Source organism: Tachysurus fulvidraco, chromosome 14 (genome assembly GCF_022655615.1).
Source record: "Tachysurus fulvidraco isolate hzauxx_2018 chromosome 14, HZAU_PFXX_2.0, whole genome shotgun sequence".
Classification (NCBI taxonomy): domain Eukaryota; kingdom Metazoa; phylum Chordata; class Actinopteri; order Siluriformes; family Bagridae; genus Tachysurus; species Tachysurus fulvidraco.
Genome location: NC_062531.1, coordinates 11,956,541 through 11,978,037, shown reverse-complemented (window position 1 = coordinate 11,978,037; position 21,497 = coordinate 11,956,541). Strand labels below are relative to the sequence as shown.

General features: G+C 38.1%; 2 protein-coding genes across 3 annotated transcripts in view; one reads left to right on the top strand and one right to left on the bottom strand.

Moving 5' to 3' along the window:
* The window catches only part of sema3gb (sema domain, immunoglobulin domain (Ig), short basic domain, secreted, (semaphorin) 3Gb), a 30,934-nt gene extending 18,684 nt beyond the window's left edge, over positions 1-12,250 (top strand). The window contains exons 3-18 of one of the 2 annotated variants that reach the window (XM_027167192.2): positions 3,132-3,292; positions 3,744-3,806; positions 3,984-4,103; positions 4,212-4,305; positions 4,426-4,545; positions 4,679-4,824; positions 5,259-5,373; positions 5,474-5,543; positions 6,352-6,496; positions 6,693-6,915; positions 7,095-7,183; positions 7,283-7,324; positions 7,910-8,067; positions 8,174-8,241; positions 8,562-8,686; positions 9,387-12,250. In XM_027167192.2, the coding sequence (XP_027022993.1) occupies positions 3,132-3,292; positions 3,744-3,806; positions 3,984-4,103; positions 4,212-4,305; positions 4,426-4,545; positions 4,679-4,824; positions 5,259-5,373; positions 5,474-5,543; positions 6,352-6,496; positions 6,693-6,915; positions 7,095-7,183; positions 7,283-7,324; positions 7,910-8,067; positions 8,174-8,241; positions 8,562-8,686; positions 9,387-9,794 (2,147 nt within the window). In that variant the 3' untranslated portion in view covers positions 9,795-12,250. Of the gene's footprint in view, positions 1-3,131; positions 3,293-3,743; positions 3,807-3,983; positions 4,104-4,211; positions 4,306-4,425; positions 4,546-4,678; positions 4,825-5,258; positions 5,374-5,473; positions 5,544-6,351; positions 6,497-6,692; positions 6,916-7,094; positions 7,184-7,282; positions 7,325-7,909; positions 8,068-8,173; positions 8,242-8,558; positions 8,687-9,386 lie in introns of both variants that reach the window. The other variant, XM_027167191.2, reaches the window with a different exon arrangement.
* Positions 10,581-19,571, bottom strand: wasb (WASP actin nucleation promoting factor b). The gene is made up of 13 exons (XM_027167194.2): positions 19,299-19,571; positions 18,503-18,643; positions 18,238-18,324; positions 17,538-17,634; positions 16,412-16,438; positions 16,278-16,313; positions 15,747-15,921; positions 15,603-15,645; positions 15,346-15,499; positions 14,763-15,187; positions 14,006-14,117; positions 13,825-13,900; positions 10,581-10,960 (listed from the first exon to the last, which is right to left on the bottom strand). The coding sequence occupies exons 1-12, from the start codon at positions 19,398-19,400 to the stop codon at positions 13,845-13,847; spliced, it is 1,455 nt and encodes a 484-aa protein (XP_027022995.1). The 5' UTR covers positions 19,401-19,571; the 3' UTR covers positions 10,581-10,960; positions 13,825-13,844.
* Positions 19,572-21,497: the final 1,926 nt, after the last annotated feature.

The following is a 21,497-nucleotide window of genomic DNA, read 5'->3' as shown; positions in this document are numbered from 1 at the left end:
AAAATGTGTACAAGTACAGATGAACATCAAACACAGATTGCATGTTTAGCTAACACAAAATGACTTGGTTTTTATATAACGACATAAAAGAAATTACACATTACCGGTTTCAGTGACTCCTGGTTAGAGGATTTTGCATTATGTCTGTTTTATCCTTTCATAGTTACAGGTCTTAGTAAATACATATACAGATCTCGGCGGTTTGGCCTGTTCTTTGCAAGCTGGAGCTTGACCTTCTGCCCTTCCCTTACCCGGAGATAGTGGATTTTGTTGGCTGGATTTTGTGTTGGACAGGGATGAGAAGAGGGCTCTGAGAATAGCATGACAGTGTCAGGAATGCCAGGAGTGCCAGTAAGATTGTGTCCATGGCTGGAGAATCACCCATATACAGTAGCTGCCAGAGGGAGACACACGCATCAGCACACTTCGCCACCTAGTTAGAGAACCAGTAAGAACATCAAACACACAGCCAGAAGCTTGAGATCTTTAATGGCACTAAACTAATTTGTTAACTAGTTGTTATATATATCTACAGTATATGGTATACCTCTATGTCGATAATAAAATATATAATGTTTAGAGTGGGTGTAACTTTGTAGTTGAGTTTGCATGATTTCCCCATGCTTCGGGGATTTTCTTTGGGTACTCCAGTTTCCTCCCCTAGTCCTCAGGCACGTGTTGTAGGCTGCTTGGCATACATTTTTTTATCGTTTGTGAATGTGTCCTACAATGGATTGGCACTGTGTCCCCTGCCTTGTGCATCGAGTCACCTGGGATAGGCTTCAGGTTCCCTGTAAGCCTGTGCAGGAAAAAGACAGAAACAAAAAAAAGATGAATGTTTAGAACTTCAACTTGTGTATGTATGTTTCATTGTTTACAATCACAATTCAGAGGTCACCCAAATGAGAATAGGTTCCCCTCCTGGCTCCTCTCAAAGTCTCTTCCTTCCATGGAGTTTTTCCTTGCCACAGATGCCCCCTCTTGCACTATGACTAGCTTTTACTTCTTATTCAGTTTTGTGGTATTACAGACACTGTGACAATACTGACCTACAGCTCTGTTTTATTAGATAACATTCATGTGGAGCAGTTTTATGATGTCATGTACATTACCTGAATCCTTATCAACAGCATAAACAAGTGCATGGATGTGACCTTCTCACCACTACCCACTAATTCTATTTCTATTTATCCAGTGAACCTTGGGTGAGTCACTTTATTATTTGGGATGAAGCTCAGCGATCCTCTGAGATCAAAGTGCAGAATGGTATGAGTTTTAACATGAAGTAATTTATAGGTTTGGTCCGTGACACCATTTCTCTGTGCTAAACATGCACTTCCACTTGTACTAGTAGAGGGCAACGATGTCAGCACCTCTTCTTAACTCCAGATTTATATCTAAAGCCAATCTCTACACTACCCTCCAGCCTTTTCTCTCTTTGTATTTTTGCTTCCTTTCTAAATTGACCTCAAGTCACACGATACCTCTATGACTTTATCAATCAACACTGTAAAATTGTAATGTAATGCCTGGTGTACATTTGTGGTAGCAAAAACATTTGCTTAAAAAAGATTAGTGTATATGACAAATGAAGAAAAAGCTTTGAGATCACAGAAAAGGACAGTTTAATGTGCAGCCATCCAGCATGCTCAGACAGCTGAACTCATCTTTCATCTCTGCACCTGCTCCGGTCCCTTGTTCCCACTCAGCATTAGAGACAGAGGGACTCAGCAAGAGGTTCGCAGACTCACAGTGAGAATAGCACTGAAATGACTGCCACCTGCTGTATGACAGAGAGAAATGAAGCTGTGTGTGTATACCTAAGATTAAAGCGTTTGATATATATTTGTTCTCTCAACTATGCAAACACCTGCTGGAAGAAGAGTTCCAGCAGAAAGGGGACTTATATTTAAGTGAGAACTGGTGATAATATTAGAGTTCAAGGCTAAATTCTACTGTCTGTCAATAGCTTGAGAGTGAAACTATTAGGGTTGAGCATCACATTACATCACAAGGTTTTAGATAGGTGGCTGAATTAACAAGTTCGATTTTTTTTTCAAATGGATTTGTTCCATAATGACCACAAAGATTCATAATGTGTTTGCTGTAAATAAAAAACATAGCTAACAGGAAAAAAAACTGTTTTAATAGTAACACTTTCATTCAGAAAGTAAGACTTTCATTCAAAAAATGTTCAAAATACAATTTTTTACAGTTCTGTCATCAGTGTTATTCGTGTTGTTTGCACATTACATGGACAGCTTGTGTTTAATCTGCCTATTTTTAGTTTCTCCTAAATGCATTTTGTGAGAAAATGGAAAATAGTCACTACTACTACTCTCTGTGGAGTAAATCTTGTAAATATTGTTTGCACTCGTTATTCCTGTGAATGTGTTTCACCTTCACAGTCGCTGCTGATGTGGTGTTACTGATGAATCATTAACATCAACTTAAGCAATATCACCCCAAATGAAGATCTAGAGGCCAGTCACCTAAGTGTAATCATAATCAAACCATATATACGTCTGTATATAAGGCCAGTACTACAATGAAATCAGACACAGTATCACTTCTTCATAGCACTCTTTGTTTGTTGGCACTTAGGGGGACATGGGGACTTAGAGGTTAGTATGTTTGCGTTGGACCCCTGGGGTTGTAGGTTCATCTGGGTACTCTGGTTTTGTTCCCCAGTCCAAAGACTTTTAGGTTCAGCTGATTCCTTAAAATTCCTAAATTGCCTATAGAATGTGTTTGAATGGGTGTGTGTGGTTGACACCCTGTGATGGGTTGGCACCCTGTCCACTTTGTACCCCATGGATAATCAGACACCTCAAATTAATCCACATTGTGAAATTTGTTAACTAGTTGTTGACTATAATCTGATATTAATTGCAAAAATAAACCTTACGTCAAATATCTTTGAAATGAGAGGATGGCTAAGTCCTGCTTGAATATTTATCACAGCTGTCTTTGGGTTTTACATATTTTAAAATAAATGCTGCAGTTGTAGTATATTTATTACTTAATAGTCAACAGATGCCAAATGCATCCACTTACTTGTTCTCTGACTGCTTTATTATATTATGAGGCTACTAGGATTGAACCACTCAAAGCTGAATTTTTGTCCACAGAGCTGCTGGAAACAAGGAGCATCCGGCCATTCAGCTTCTCCTTCAACACCACGGACTATCGGATCCTCCACATGGACCAGGACCAGGGGCGACTCTACTTGGGCAGCTGCGAATATATAGTCTCTCTGGACATGCAGAACATCAACAAGGAGCCACTCATTGTAATACACTTTTGCAAAAGTCAATATTTTAGTCACTGATTTGAACTGATTAAGCCATGTTAGGTAATACACACCAAATACTTTTTTAAATAATTTTATCTGCAAAAAATTTCAGAAAACAAAATATATTTTACTTTATTAAATTCCTTTTCATACAGAAAGCATGTGGTATGCAATCTTTAGCTCTGTTTGTATATAACATACAGTGCAGTAGTGATTTGTTTAAGTAATTTTAATTACATTTGATTTCATTTAAATGGAGAGAAAGTAGAAACAGGACACTGACCCTACTCCTTAAACTTAATTTTTTTGTGTGTTAATTAATATCATTTTGCAAGAGTGAGGCATGTTGGAAGTTTTGTGATTTTTAGTGTCTTTTTAATTATGACTGCATTGTATACACACAAATTATACTATGGTGTGTAGAGAGTAAATCAATGTTTGATCCCAGATCCACTGGCCTGCTACTGCCCAAAGAAAAGCAGAGTGCAAGATGGCAGGAAAAGGAGGACAAGTAGGTCTACATTAATTCTGACTCTTTCTGTGAATGAATGCTTAGCTGTAGGCTTAAGTGAATGACTAATTATAGCTGACTGTCTGGTTATGGGGTTTTGATGACCTTTTCATGCGTGGGTGAAAGATGAAATGAGTTCTCCTGCGGCATACTCAGCGTTTCTTTCTTTCGTTACAGGGAGAGTGTGCAAACTTTGTGCGCCTGATCGAGCCATGGAACAGGACCCATCTGTACACATGTGGTACTGGCGCTTACAAGCCCATCTGCACTTTCGTTAACAGAGGCTGGAGGGCTGAGGTGTGCACAGAAACACAAACATACCAACATATGAGGTCTATATACACAATACCTCTGTTACAGTAAAAGCCTGGTGATAATCCTGTACATGTGCGTCACTGTGTTCAGGAATACCTCTTCCGACTGGTGCCTGGCTACGTCGACTCTGGAAAAGGGAAATGTCCTTATGATCCACGCCAAGAAAATGCTGCTGCTCTAATCAGTGAGTCTCCTAACACTCCCTTAATTCCCTCTTCCTCTGCAGAAGAAATGAGCTGCTATGGTAGAGTCATGCTTCATTAACATTGGGGGTTTTTTCCACACAATTCTCTGCCTTTGCCAGATGGGAACCTGTATGCTGGGGTGCATGTAGACTTCATGGGCACAGACCCAGCCATATTCAGGACCCTAGGAGACAGACCTGCTGTCAGGACAGAGCAGTATGACTCACGGTGGCTTAATGGTAGGACATGAACAGAAATATGTATGCCAAGAGCAAAACAAACACGTCTGTTAAGAAGAAATGTATGAGTGATTCTGAGCTGATATCTTTTTAGGTTGTAACACCAACCTTTATTATACTCTTTTTCTCTTAGAGCCTGTGTTTGTAAAAATTCAGAAAATTCCGGATAGTACAGAGAAGAACGACGACAAGCTGTACTTTTTCTTTCGGGAAAAGAGTTTGGATGCAGCAGGAGGCAGCACCCCCAGTGTGCTGGCTAGAGTGGGCAGAGTTTGTCTGGTGAGAACTTGTACAAAAAGACATTTTGATTATGACATATGATCTTCATTTGCTTAAAAAACATTTAAAAAAATTTTTTCAATTATTTTATATTTCTTACTCAAAACACTCAAAACATACTATACTACAAAATGTCATGCCTAAAAAAAAACTCATACGCAAATTAGGAAAAGTTCCACCATTTTTGGTTTATATGAACAGCAAATATTTTGTTATTACCATAATACACATGGAAGTGTATCATAACAGCAACTCTTAATGTTGAGAATAATAATGAAGATGCCGTTTCACACTGTTTTATAGAAAAGGGCTTTAATGTATGCGTTTGCTCAATGTTCATTAACTGCTGAGAAATTAACAATAGACATACAAAGAAATGCATCATGTTACAGAGTGCATGTTATACATCATGTCTTTGACTTTTAATTCCTTAGAATGATGATGGAGGTCAAAGGTCATTGGTAAATAAGTGGACAACTTTCTTGAAGGCACGTCTGGTCTGTTCTGTAATTGGGACAGACGGAGTCGAGACATATTTTGACGAACTAAGTAAGTAAGACTGTGTATAAAAAATTTTTTTGGTGTGTGTGAGTGCTACAATGAGATTTTTTGAATCCACTGGAGTGACAGATTAATGTTTTGTGTTCAGGGGACGTCTTCATTCAGCGTACTAATGATGAACGTAGTCCTATGGTGTATGCTCTCTTCTCCACTGCTGGGTAAGGATTGAGCAGGAATGTATTAACTGCACCTTTTGGAATCTTCAGGTCAGTGTGGCCTGTGTAATTTGATAGACGTCCATAGTGTTTAATGTTACATTTAAATATGAATTTGCCAGAAGGCATTCCTGCTACTGTTTACCATAGCAATAGTCTAACATTCGGTAGTGTCAGGTGACGCGAGGTAAAAAACGGACCCAAATGCAGGATAGCTAAAATAAATGGGGATTTATTGACAAAACAACCAGACATGAAGACAATAGGATTCCGCGCTGCACAAGGCAACGCGGCTCAACTAAATAATGCTGATAATCATGACACATGAGGGACAGGTGTGCAGAGGCTAGAAGGAAAAAAAGACAAGGGCGGGGCAGACACGTGAATACCAAACATAAACAAAAGGCACATGGCCAAAGTCCGGGCTGAGTCCTGACAGGTAGTGCAACTGGCACTTCAAATCAGTTTTCTAGCCAATCAATCGAAACCCTCTGGAGGGAAAGCTTTTGTACATATAATTGGCCAGTGCATATATGCATCGTATTATACGAGATGAAGGTGTAGCCATGTGTGATCTCTGATATGTGCCTCTACTGTCTTCACTCTACTGTCTTCCTTGTTGCTGTACCAGATGTGGATGAAGTGAAAGGGGAACTAAGGGTTGCTCCTGTAGTTCATCTCAGAGTTGCCATTTCTGATTCAAAATGAATGATCTCTGGTCGCTTTGTCACTGAGAGTCGCTGTATGTATAAATGTATCATAAGCTTACAATGAAATGGTGACAAGGGTGTCTGCTTTCTCTCACTTTTAGGTCTGTGTTTAAAGGTTCAGCAGTGTGTGTGTACTCCATGTCTGACATCAGAAATGTCTTTAATGGACCCTTTTCTCATAAACATGGGCACAATTACCAGTGGACCCCTTACACTGGAAAAATTCCTTACCCACGCCCGGGGACAGTGAGTACCAACGTGATCAATGTGCAGACATGATGAGAAACTGTTAACCCTTAAAATCAAGCACTCTAAAATACAGAACTGTAGTAATTCTTTAATGCATTATATTCTATTCCTTTTTAAGCTTCATGATACTATTGTGCTTTTATGGCTTTATTAAGGATTAAAATCGGCTCTTGTTCTCTCTGACTAAACCCAGTGCCCTGGAGGAACATTCACTCCTGGAGTCCACAGCACCAAATCCTTCTCTGATGAAGCTGTCAACTTTGTTCGCGCTCACCCTCTAATGTACCATCCCATATACCCTACACACAAGCGCCCCCTGGTGGTGCGGACAGGAGTGGACTACCGCTTCACCACAATCGCTGTTGACATGGTGGATGCTGTGGATGGCAGATATGAGGTGCTCTTTCTGGGGACAGGTACATTTTATGTGATTAGTTGCATAAGTTAAAAGTGTTTCCTTTTAAAAACAAACAAAAATGAAATGCTGAAAATCATTTAAAGATAATTCAAGGGTCAACATTCTGGCACAGTTTTATTTGCTTTTCAAAACTCTTCAAATTCTCTGAAGTGATGCTACTGACTTGTTGCTTGGCAGACAGAGGAACAGTTCAGAAGGTGATAGTACTGCCGAAAGATACAAGCACGACAGAAGAGCTCATTCTTGAAGAGGTGGAAGTTTTTAGGGTAAAGATGATGTCAAATGTATTCAGTTTTTTTTATAAATAAATGTGCTTTTGACTGACGAAGTCTTTACAAATTAAATGTAAATGTGCTGTTTTTCAGACACCAGCACCAGTGAAAACTCTGAAAATTTCCTCTAAAAGGGTAAGGGATTGTGATTTATTTCCCTTTTTTGCAAACACCATTTATAGTAAATTTAAAAAATGTTATTAGAGATTATTGTTTACTAGTCTACATTTTATCATTTCTATTTTAATTATTTATCCAAAACTATTTAGACATTCTATTCTCTATTGATTGGAAATAAAATAGTTTGGTGCATCCAGCTTTTTGCTTGCACGTAAACTGTTATCTTGCATATTTAAATTTAGTAAAATACTGTATGTAATACAATTTTTTTTTTATTAATTATCAGCTTTTAATGCCCAAATAATTGCAGCACACATTATCAACTCACAGATACACTGATGAAAACTATTACTGTTTGAATAGTTTTTGGCAAATGATGGAATATTGTTCAAAGCCCTAGGGTAAAAATTACTTAAAGAACAAACAATCAAAAAACCAGAAGATAGAAATCTGGTCATACAAGGTTAGAACTATAAGGTAGCCTGAACAAAACTGGCTAATGGAGAACTGGCTTAATAAAATCTTCATGAACGTTCATGTCTTCATGTTGACCTGTCTCTGTGTTGTGACTATTGTCTTTTATTCTGTTATGGCTAACAGCAACAGCTATATGTGTCATCGGCACGCGGACTTACCCAGGTGTCTTTGCATCGGTGTCCGGCTTATGGTAAAGCCTGCTCTGACTGCTGTCTGGCCAGAGACCCTTACTGCGCTTGGGACGGAGAGAGCTGCTCTGCTTTTACACCTGCCACCAAAAGGTCTGTCCCTTTCCTCTCTCTGTCTTTCTGTGTGTGTGTGTGTGTCTAAGATCTGAATAATGGTTCATGATTTTCTTATGGGAAATGTCTGTTGATAATTCTTTAGGAGAAGCAGGAGACAGGATATCAAACATGGCGATCCGTTACGTCAGTGCAGAGGCTTCAACTCTAAAGGTTTGTGCGTGTGATTATGAATGCATAAGCATAGGAGAAAGGTCCTATAAAGAGAAAGAAAAAGAAATCCCTTTATATATTTATTCTGATTGCTCTGTATTTTAAACAGAAATTAAAGGCACACACTTTGCTTCGTGTCTTTTACACATTTTTGTTGAACTGGGAAATACTAAAATAAAGTGCATATATTGATTGCAGTTTTCATTATTAGTCCACAGCATGTGAAAGCTACAGTGAAATGCTTTACTTGCATTAATTTGTTTGAAACAAAGTCAGGACTATCGTCTGCTGCTTAAGAATTTCTTTCTGTCTCTCAGTAGAGAAGCGTCTGAGGGAGACAGTGCAGTTCGGGGTGGAGGGCAGCAGTGCATTTCTGGAGTGTCAGCCCAGGTCTCCTCAGGCTACTGTAAAGTGGTTCTGTCAGAAAGATGGCAAACGTAAAGCGGTAAGATAGCGACTCACAAACAAATGCTGGGAGGGTTTTCAGTCATGAAAAGCAGGTGTAGAATGCAACAGTTTGCTTTCACACTGAACATCTACAGACACTGCACAGGATAAAAGCTAGCAGTTTGTTGTACTGTTGAGTTCAATCTTTTGCACCCTCATGATTTTGAAGAAAAAATAAAAATGTCCTTGAGTTTTGTAATTAAAAATGTTTGTTCAAAAATGCAACAAAAGATGACTAATGTTGTGTTTCAATCCTTTATAGTTTATACAGTTCTAGCTATTTTACATGGATGTCTGTGGCAAGTGCTTCATATAAACTAAGGCTAATAATAAACTCAAAAACATACTAGTCTTGCTCCTGGTCTGACAGAAACGTGATGTGAAATCATCAGGAGATTGCAAGCTTGAAACCCGATGATAGCCGGGTGCTATGGGAGCAAACTTGTTTGTGCTGTTAGGTGGGAGGGATGGAATACTCTCTCTTCCGTGTCAATCAAAGCTACACTAATTCATGTATTGGCAAACGTTTAAGTAGAACATTCCTCTTTGTGTCCTACCCTGTGACAATTAAGTTGTTGTGAAATCTTATACAGTATATAAGGGATATCATCACCTTGAAGTTCTACTACTAGACACTGATGATCACTTTTTTTTTACAGTCAATTATCGCAATAACCGAAATAATATCCATTTCACAGCTCAATCGTGATAAAGATGTCCTGAAAACAGCTCATGGCATCCTGCTGAAGTCACTGAGCCAATCAGATGCTGGCCTCTACCACTGCCTGGCCACAGAGAACAACTTCAAGCACACAGTGGCCCGTGTAGCCCTGCGCATCCTCGACCGTGAGATCGTGGAAGCCCTGACGGCTCCAGACGGCCCCTCAGACCCTGAGCGCAATCACCAACACGAGAAGCAGCACCGCCCACCTCCTCCTCCTCCCCCACCTCAAACCCTGCCCCCACCTCTCCAGTTGTACCCACAGCCCGAGGTGACGCTCATCAACCAGTATTGCCAGTCCTACTGGAAACAGCCTACCAAGCCCAAGCGCACTAACCGCAGACATACAGAGAAATCAGAGCCTGAGGAGCTGCAAGTGCAGTGATTATGTTGAGTGAAAATCCTCACAAAGCCACTTTTTGGTTGCGTTCTGTATATTGTATGAGCAGGCAGATTCACTACAAACTGTTTCTAAGCTAAATGTCATATTCATCCCCTGGGGCCATGCACAAGGTCAAAGCCAATAGACTTATTTTATACATTTGGAATTTTACACTGCATGTTGGATATTGGGTAACACGCATGGTGCTGTTCCGTCAGCTCGGTTTTGACTTTGGCTTATCTAAAATTACAATTTATGTCTACATGTTTGCAGTGCAATGCATTTTGGGATCATTTACATTCACAGAGCTAGCAGTTTAGCAGGTATGCTACACCTACATTGTACCCACACACTTTCCTCATTCATTTTCAGTCACATCTGCCTATAGTAAGTGTAAGTGTTTAAAAAAAAAAAAAAAAAAAAAAAAACCCAGAAACTGATTCACACCAGCATTAAGTATATAAGATTAAGTCTGTTTTGTTTACCAGTGACAGTTTAAAGAGAAAAAAAAACAGTGTTCCATAATCACTGTAGTTGTAATTGCTTGTATTTAAAGCTTGTTATGTTGTCCGATAATTGTTAATCCTGTGTGTGGAAGAGAGCAGTGGAAGAAAAACTGTTCTGTTCGATTCCACCGCCTTTCAAAGCTCAACTGTCTGCTGATTCATCAAAAAAAAAAAAAGCCTTTTGGTCCAGTATTGGGATGTACTGTAATCATGTCATGCATTATGCTGACCAATATTATGACCAAGGGTGAATTATAATCAGGCTGTGTAAAGGTAGATATGGTAGCTTTCCTTTTCAGTCTTTAATAGTAAGCACTCATGAGCAAGTCTGCATCAGACAAATCACAGCTGCAATTTTTGAAAATTACGAAATTTCGAGTGTCGTGATGTGTTTTATTTATACCGATTAATATCAGACAGTGTTTATAACAATTTTTGAAATAATCCTATAAAAGTCACAAGTAGCATTATTATCAGGTCATTATAAGTAATTAATACTCAAAAAGCTAAAATCTGCACTGTTCTATTAATAGTGAGAAGACATTAATGAAATTTACTAGGATCCGAGGTGGATGTAGGTTCTCTGTGTTTGAACAGGAAGGATGGGATACTTTTCAGTATGGACCAAAATCTGCTTCAGCCTCCTGTCATAGTAAGAGGGATCTGCAACGATTGAGAATGTTTAGAAAAAAGTCAAACATTTTTATGGCTGTGGTACATTTTTGCATATGAATACAAGTACATAATTCTAGGGGAAAATAAAAGTCTACTTGTTTGTGTTCTGTGTAAAAAAAAGTTGTGTGCAGGGAATGTAATGTGGGAGAACCATGTATGGTATTTTTATTGCATAATCAGAATCAAGGTCATATTTTGGTGGGAATTTTTGTAACTTATTGTTGCATCTTCCAGATCAAACTCCATATCTGAACTTTGTAACACAAAAATAGTCGTTCTGTAACTCCGGCACTATTTACATATCAGTGGTAAATGTTTCCTGTGGTCAGCTGTGGTCTTGTGCTTGTGTATAAAGACAGTCCTTGTGTATGGTTTTGTGTATGATTATTACACATGTACATAAAAATGGTAGGTATTTGATTGTTGGTCAAATTTTAATCTCTCTCTCTCTATCTCTCTCTATCTCTCTCTCTCTCTCTCTCTCTCTCTCTATCTATCTGTCTCTCTCTCTCTTTCTTTCCTCCCACACAACATATTTATTTTGAGAATGTACATATTCATGGCCATTGTTCTGTTTGATGGTGGAATATGAGTGGAAATAGCAGATTTTATTGTGTGTACTCTCTAACAGGACCAGAATATACAGACTCACAAAGATGCTTCAACGGTCTACTCCGTTCCATGGGCATGGGTGGTTTTTTGTTGTTGTTATTGTTTTTTTTTGTTTGTTTGTTTTTTTGTTGTTTTTTGCTAGTTTTTCCAATATAATGAATCCAGTGTGAGAAAGAATTAAATGACTTTAAATGCAGTTCATACTGACTTATAGGAAAAAATATAAAATGTAAACTTGTCATTTGACTAAAAAAAGTAAAGTAACTTTGAAACTGATTTTGTATGAAAAGTTTATGGACAAAACACAAAAATCCTCATCAGTGATATGTATGTATATTTAGGCTGGAAAGCACAGAGATGCTGTATGGGGACTTACGCGAAAGTCCGAACCGTAATAGTTTCTATTCTTTTAAATGTTATTGTGGTGAAAGAAATGGGCTTTTATAGGAAATGTCGTATGCAACACAGATGATGTTTGTTCTTCTGTATCTTTGCTCAAGTGGCTGCATAGTACAATAATTCTCTTATGTATTCACTGTGTTTTTGTTAGCTTAAGTTAACGTGGTCATTTGTAATAAATAATATTTTATTATGTTTATATTGTGAGGTTGGAAATACTCATAGATGTTTTATAATCATAACAATAAACTGCTGTATTTGTTCTTATTTAACCTCTGTTTTTTCTTTAACATTTAGTCTTTTATAGGGCTGTTATCAAAATACCAAGAAACTAGGAAAATGTCTTCATATTTAACGGTTTTCTGTCTACCAAAGTATGTCATGAGTTTATACCATCAGATTGAGTTCAAGCTTTTTCAGAAGAGTTCATGCTGTTTTTCCAGTTTAGTCCTAGTTCTTTGTATTGAAAATACAGCATTTATCTTTAAAAATGTTTTGAATACATTTTTGAGCAGAAAAAACAACATGAAGCATCTTGGTTTTTGGTTTTGGTTTTAAATACCAACTATATTCCATCAGTTGGTGTTTTGTTGATGATGATGGTGATGATGATGATGGAGCGCACTGTCTAATGGGTCTTTCAAAAAATCTTAGGTCTTAATTGAGATTTTCTTACTGTGAAGGCCATGGTATATAATTTATATAATTTCATACTTAACAACCATTTAGTGAGCTTTCAATGCCTGTGAATGTGGACAATGGCAGTGAAGAGACAAATTCCATTACAATAGAATTGTTTCAACATAGCATAAAGCTGATAAGCCAGAGTAACATTTTATTGAATTGCAGGAAATGTGTGAAGAAACCATGCCAGCAAAATGCCTTATACAAGACAGCAGAGTTCAGTTATTCCTTTAATTTGTTGCACATCACTAACTATTTCTGTAAATGATTAAATTTAATTTGGGAGTTTATTCTCAGAGCCGGTCTCATGCCTGGATAAAATGGGGGGGGTGGCTTCAGGAAGGGCATCCAGCATAAAAACTGTGCCAAATCAAATACTCGGTGTTGACCCCGAACAGGGAGCAGCCGAAAGAACAACATCAACAACAACATTAAAGTTTATTTATGCTCATTGGTGTTTTGGTGGTGTTTAGAGGTAGAGCTACGATTAAATGTAAAATTCTCACAGCTTCAACAGCTTTAATTTGTCTTTGCACATGCTAAGCAAAAGCACCTTCTGGTATAGTCATAGTCACTTAAATTTATCTTTGCATCGGTTAAGCAAAGATAGGTATATCTGGACCACAGAGAAATTTCTTTCAAAAGGCAAAATATTCAGACATGATGCTATTCGTATAGATTGCACAATGAATTTGCTTTATTCAGTTTTAATAAAACATAGATTTGGTATTACCTCAACCTTAAATGTATACTTTGCTTTAAGTAATCTGTGACATTTTCCCCTATACCCTACCTCCCAGTAATAAATTGGCAAACAAAAAATATTCAGTTTGGATGAAATCTTTTCATAGTACCTACAAATAGCTACAAATAGTTACTAAGTCACCTAGCTATATATTAAATGGTTAAGATTATTCACATTTAACAGCTCATTTCATTCAGCTCTGACAATATACACTGACATTTTTCTTCCTTATCCTCCCTCTCTATTGCGTGCCTTGTCACTATAATTCCAAGCTGAAATCCTACTACCGACACATGAATATACACACATTTCATGTGTACGTGTGTGTGTGTGTGTGTGTGTGTGTGTGTGTGTGTGTGTGTGTGTGTGTGTGTGTGTGTGTGTGTGTGTGTGTGTACATAAGGGTGCTTACACCAGAGATTTATATTGGTATTAGTCATCCCATTCATCATCATCTTCATCCTCAAGTCCATCATCTTCTTCATCATCTAAGAAAAGTTCAAATAAAATTAGATATCCTTATGAGATTGTTCATAGAGAAAACACATACAGAGTCATACATTATTTATCCTGTATTATGCTTGGTCATTTACCTGAGGAATGAATGACTTTGCTTCTTTTCTGCATCACCATCATCAGAGCACCAACAATGCCTTCACCATCTCCATCTTGTGATGAAGGATGAGGATCAGAACTCTCTGTAACCTGAAAATCACAGAGAGACAGGAGTGCATGAACCTAGCAATATGGATGAGTCATAATTTTCTGATTAGCTATAAACATATGGATGAAAATAAATTGTTTTGTTATTGCCCTCTGCTAAACATCACATACCTGCAACACTCCTTGATAATTTGCTGTAATTATGCAGTATGTATAGCAGAAAAATGCTTGGTCAGCTTATTCTTCCATGTGTGGGCAACTTTAGTTGGCAATATTTCATTAATTTGTCAACTCAACACTGAATTAAAATCATGATGAAATAACCACTCTATGTGCACACTGTTAGGACTCTGTTTGTGTAATTATGCTGTGTGTACAATTACCTAACAAGCAATAGCAATATATAAGAAGTACTGGATTAAGTGTTGTTTTATAAGCTGTAAAATGATAATGGTGGAAGCCCTACGAGTCCCAAAAAACAACTTTGGGTGGCTATATATATATATATATATATATATACCGATATATATATATATATATCATAATCATTCAGCACTATGCTACACTGTGATTAGATTGTTTATTTGAATGCTTTCCAGGCTCTCAGTTATATACCATCATATGCATTTTTATCTGACTTCGTATTGCCAACTCTGAATATGGCCCTTTGTTGGCATTCATTCTTACATTCTTTAGCTTGGTGCCATGTCGTATCTGGTCCAGTAAAGCTCCTCTGCCACCTCCTGGACTTGGAGAAGGACTGATCGGGCTGCTGCTGCTGGAGCTACTGATAGGAGCAGGAGGTGGAGGAGGGGGAGGGGGTGGCGGAGGAGGAGGTGCTCCTCCTCCACCCATAGAAGCACTGGAGGCAGGAGGTGGGGAAGCTGAGTAACCACCAGATGGAGGTGGAGGACGTGGGGGTCCAGGTCTTCCAGAAGGAGGAGGAGGTGGTGGAAGGGCTCCACGTTGGGGGGCTCTTTGATTGCGAGATGAAGGAGCTGGTGGAGGTTGGCCAGGGATGGCAGGAAGGCCCCGGTCTCCACGAGGTGCAGGGGCTGCAGGTGCACCACCCGGGACTGGGGGAATACTCCGAGATGGAGGACTCATTGCATCTGTGTGAACAATTAAAACTTGTGACACCTTAACCAATGTAAGTGAAGTTTAATTTGCATAAACAGATTTAGCTATATTCAACAATACATTTCTGTTGCAAGAATCTGTAATTTAAAAAGAGATTAGTTCTATAAGGGTCCATGAAGTCATCACTGACCCTGCTTCCTCATCTCCTCTCTGACAGCATCCAGGCCACCAGACTGCTCAATGACATCAAAGATAAGTTTGGATGTCTCTTTATCTGTCAGCTGGTCTTCACTGATACCAGCAAAGGAAAACAGTTTTTTCAAGGCTGGGTCCAGATTATTTGTCTAGAATAAAGGAAAATAATCAGGTATATTACACATAAATCTATATAAGGTCAAAACTATTTTCACTTTATTTTACATAGCACAGAAAATCAGACTTTCTTACATCGAAACCAGTGTTTGGATCCCATCCTACGTGTGTGACATGCCTGAAAAGAGGGAACAAGCAAACGTGAGATTAAAAAAAGAAAGGAAGAATTCGATTTTGAAATGTTTTTTTATTTAAAAGCCACTAATTATGCAAACTTACTTAAAACCACTGGGTGCTCCAATATCTGCTTTGGTCAGTCTAGGTCCCTTCTTCTTGTCCTTCTTGTTCTTTTTTAATATGTTAAAGCCTGCAGGTGCAGGCACAGGGACACTAGGAGATCGGTTCTGTAAGACCAAAATGTCTGGGTTTGCGATATCTGTTGTGGCCATTGGACCTAAAAATAAGCACAGAATACAATATGTGAAACAAGGAAGTAGGTATATACACCAGAGACACACAGAGCATTGTTAGCAACAGTAAAGTATTTACACTTAGCAACATGGAGCTGCCAGGCAGGAGGCAAAGATGAAGGCCAAAGAAGAGGTATATGGATGCAATTAATGAGGATTTGAAGCTAGTGGGCGCAAGTGTTGAGGATGCAGAAGATAGGGATAGGTGGAGCGAGATGATTCGCTGTGGCGACCCCTGAAGGGAAAAGCCGAAAGAAGAAGAAGAAGAACTAGCCTTAAGATATAAGACAATGGGTTTTATATGTTCCTTATGCAGGACTCACAACAGCATAGTACTGACCATTTGAAGGTGGTGTGGGTGGTAGAGCTCGTTTTTCTGATGACAAAAAAGAAGGTTAACTTATTTTCTTCCAAACATGATACCGAATAGTGAGTTAACAAAAGTAAATGTCAAAGCACACTTGCGAGACTTACCTTCATTTGGAACATTCTGTCTTCTTTCTAATAAGGAACAAACACAGATAAAGGCTGATGAGGTGCAGGTATAATAAAGGCTCTGGCAACATGGTTTCAAATAAGGCTGTCTACATTGGGCCTTCATATCACATACACGTTGCATAAACATACAGTGGCATGAAATGACTAGTTTTTCCTTGTCTTTACATAAAAGAGAGTATTATGATCGTGACTATATTTAATCTTAATGTGGTCTTTTACTGTAGTCTTTGCTGAGGAAGCATGATTGCACCCCTGTGATAAATGTTATTGTTAAATATTAGCTTTATTAACACTCTATAAATGTAGTACTATTGATAAATAGTCTATGAAAATGGGAGGTGCTTACTGCATTCACTTCCTGAAGAAAGCATGGAATTGAATAACATATTAACAGGAGTGCTGGTGGTTCATTTTCCAACAAATCAAAAGTGATAACCAAATTAGGTTTTTATAGCACTCTGTACAATATCTAAGGCAATAATAATTATAATAATAGGAGCATTTCCCAAGCATTGTAAACAACAACAATGGTAGTGATAGAAAAAAAAAACAGAGTATGTTGCTGTAATGTGCCCCTTTTTCCATAAAGTGATATTTTTCACAAAAAAGAACTTCCCACAAGTACACGTAATCTGTAGTGCAGTTTCACACAAGATTGTTCAGGCACAAAGATCTTAGACAGTGATAAAGCAGATACTTTTTCGGTGTTTGGGGTATTTGATGTAGCAGATGGCTTGGGTGATTTGTACATGAGGACCAAACAGACAATTTAGAATATTTGTTACTTGGTTTCAAAACACACACTGCCTGTCGAGCAAGGTTAAAACTCACAATTATACGCTCCCACTGTTTGAGTTTGAGTGATACATAGAATACAGGATTTTATATTTATATACTATTGTATTGTGTAGTAAATATGAAGTACATAATGTGGGTGCAGAAACCTTACACATGCTACAGTTACACATTTATCCCAGAAACTCTGGGTGTGATGCATGCTTAAATTCTATACTATCTATTGGCTTCCCCAATTTTAACAAACCTAAAAGAATAGGGTCTTTGGTCACAATGGATAGTGCGTGTGTTAGTGTTGCTCTATGACCTTGGCGATTGGATCGCTGGTTGATCTTTTCTTCTACCGTGATTTTGAACAGCTCAGATTCCTTCTCACTTGCAAAGTTTAGACCTACTTGGCAGTCCTGTAACATACAGATGAAACAAAAAAGATTGACTTTTTTCTTAGGGTTAAAATGGGGTCAGACTGCTACAGTCTTTGAGAATGTGGCTCTCTGAGAATGTCATCCATTTTCATTTCAAACAAGAAATACTTAATTAATTATTATTAATATTAGAATATGAATATTAATCAAAATGAGGAACTATATGCCACAGGGCAACTGTAAACAATAAACTTTTTACAAATCCCTCTAATATACTGAACTTCACAGTTAGAGGTTTAGAGTACCCTCCATAATATTTGGCACCCATCATACAAATAAGCAGAAATCAATTTTACACTAAAATAATAGGAGAAACAATTGATTTTTTTTTTTAAATTAATTATAAAGAATATGAAGTAGCTTCAAAAAAATTTTTTTTGTTTTTTGGAAAAAGTTTACATTTTAAAATAAATTAAATCTTATTGCACCATCTTTTATTATATCAAATTTTGTCATTTTTTGCCACTGAATCTAGAGGACAAAGTATAACAGTGGTGAATGTAAATCAGCATAGGTTTGCTTCTTTTAGAGTTACCTCAAAAATCACAAAGTAGATTTATACAGTAATGGCTATATTCTTACATCTGCTGGGAAACTGTGAAAAAAATGCTTTGGAAAGGAGTAAGACATCTGATTGTACAACTCTTGCTCCCATATCATTTTTCCCTCCTGAAATACAGAAACATACAATAATACACACTTACTTGACTTCATATACACATTCATAACATTTAGTATTCCCATTATTAAAACAGGCAACAATATTTTTTTAAAACACTATAAATATAGCATATGAGCATTTAATGAGCATTTAATTAAAATTAGAGTAAACATTTGCAGATGGAACCTTGATATCATAAAGGCGGATGAAGTATGAGCGGCGTGGGTTGTCCTTGACAAAACACAGCACTCCGGTATGCTGTAGACTCCAGTGGGCTGGACTGTGGGGAAGGGCCATATAGAGTTGTACAACAGCAGTGGCCAGAGACTACACGCACACACACACACACATACACACATACTAATAATCACAAAAGCATGCATATACAGAAAAACACAGCTTTGCTAAACATATTAAACTGTTTACAAATATGTATTACAGTTCCTGCCAACAACAGGAAGTGGCCTCAAACAGTACTTCGTGTCATTCTATGTGATAAATTTTGCCACACATCTCAATAAGTATTCTATATTCTACATTCTACTGGGAATACTTTAGCCATATATCCGTCATATACTCTATCAATCTACAACTAATATTCTGTTTCTGCCATGTGATCAGATAACATCAGTAAAAAAGGAAATGGAAACCAGTTTATGAAAATAATCAGGTAATGTTCTATGGACTGTATTGTTCAGTCTGTTTAAGCTGATTTCTGCTTTGTGTTAACAGAATACCCACAGAGAAAATGAACAGATGAAGCATTAAGATTGTGGTTACACTTGACAAGGCTTAGCAGTAGCATATGCTGTGTCTCTGTCTATAACAAGAAATCTGAGTACCTTTGAGACTTTCTAGAATCACCCAGGGATACCATTAATCTACAAATTGATTATGTTAATTTCAGATATTATCCAAGTTCTAAGCTGACTTTATCCTCCTTAAGCTTGGATTGATTGATAGTCAAAACCATCTTACTCACCACACATCTCCGGCCCAGCAAGTCCACCAGACGTTCATTCTCCTGGATGTTGAGAAGGGAGCTGGGCATGTTCTCCTGCCCTTTAGACTTCCCCTTGTTCATCTCTCCTCAGTGTGGAAACACAAATGGACCCTAGGTTAGTGCCCTGATTTGGTCCACTTTGGCTGTACTAAAACTAAGTATATTTGGGCGAGAGGTTGGGGAACTGTGACTTCCGCGTTTTGTGAGATGATGTCAGTCTTAGTGAACAGGAAGAACAACCACACTTTGTATCTGTTCCGTTAGGCCCGGGTAGTCTCAAGCTATATCTCAAACAAAAGCTACACACAACCACAAGTAATATGCTGACTGAGTTGACTCTATGTCCATCTCAATTGGATTTCTTCAAAAACACCACAATGGTGCAATTGTGTATATTTTTCCCACACGGACACACTTCAACAAGCTCTTGTGTGGGACATTGTCCCTGCACAGGCATTTAGGATGCCATAAACTTTGCAGTTAGTTTCTGCAACCCTGTTCAGTTCCTGTGTGCTTTGAGCAGTTTTGTATTCACTGCTCACCTCAGGAAGTCTTAACACAAGTGATCTGATATACAGTATGCTGTTTATCTGTTTAGTTTGAAAACCCCTAAGTTTCATAGCTGGTTGTCTAGGGTTGGGGAATTTAAACCAGAATGTTAAATCATTACCAGAAATTCTATATAAATTGTATAAATTAAACACTAAACATACACACACACACACACACACACACATACACACACACACATACACACACATACAGCAGGTAAATATTATATTATAATAAGTACTGAACACGTCACCATTTTTCTCAGTAAATTTCTAAAGGTGCTATTGACATGACATTTTCACCAGATGTTGGTAACAACCCATTCAATCCACACATGTAAAGAAATCAAACCATAGATGTCCGTAAATTAAGTTATGTTTAATAATGTTAAATGACACAGGGAAACGTATTGAACATGCTTACTGAAACATATTTAATACTTTGTACAAAAGCCTTTGTTGATAATGACAGCTTCAGGACGCCTCCTGTATGGAGAAACGAGTTGCATGCATTGCTGAGGTGTGATTTTGGCCCACTCTTCCACACAAACAGTTTTCAAATCTTGAAGGTTCCGTGGGCCTCTTCTATGAACTCTGATCTTTAGTTCTTTCCATAGATTTTCAGTTGGATTCAAGTCAGGTGATTGGCTGGGCCATTCTAGCAGCTTTATTTTCTTTCTCTGAAACCAATTGAGTTTCCTTGGCTGTGTGTTTGGGATCATTGTCTTGCTGAAATGTCCACCCTCGTTTCATTGTCAGCATCCTGGTAGATGGCAGCAGATTTTTATCAAGAATGTCTCTGTACATTTTCCCATTCATTCTTCCTTCAATTATATGAAGTTTGCCAGTACCGAATGCTGAAAAACAGCCCCACACCATGATGTTCCCATCTCCAAACTTTACTGTTGGTATGGTGTTTTTGGGGTGATGTGCAGTGCCATTTCTCCTCTAAACATGGTGTGTATATTAAAGCATCCAAAGGGTTCAATTTTGGTCTCATCCTACCAGACTATATTCTCCCAGTATTTCACAGGCTTGTCCAAATGTTGTGCAGCAAACTTTAAACGAGCTTCAACAGTGTCTTTTCTTCAGCAGTGGAGTCTTGCATGGTGAGCGTGCATACAGGCCATGGCGGTTGAGTGCATTACTTATTGTTTTCCTATTGTCCTGAAGCTGTCCACAAGTGATCCTTGGCTTTTGGAAAACACTTCTGATAATTCTTTTCACTCCTCTGTCAGAAATCTTGCGAGGAGCACCTGGTCGTGGCCTGTTTATGGTGAAATGTTGTTCTTTCCACTTATGGATTATGGCCCTAACAGTGCTCACTGGAACATTCAGAAGTTTTGAAATCCTTCTGTAACCAATGCCATCAGAATGTTTTGCAACAATAAGGTTGCGAAGGTCTTGAGACGGTTCTTTGCTTTTACCCATCATGAGATGTTTCTTGTGTGATACTTTGGTAACGAGACCTTTTTATAGGTCATCAGTTTGGACAGAACCACCTGATATTAATTTGCATTGACAAGGGGCAGGATTGCTTTCTAGTTACTGATTGTCTTGGCTTTCCATGCATTTTGCACCTCCCTTTCTTCATGTGGTGAATACTTTTTCCCTGTGTCATTACTTA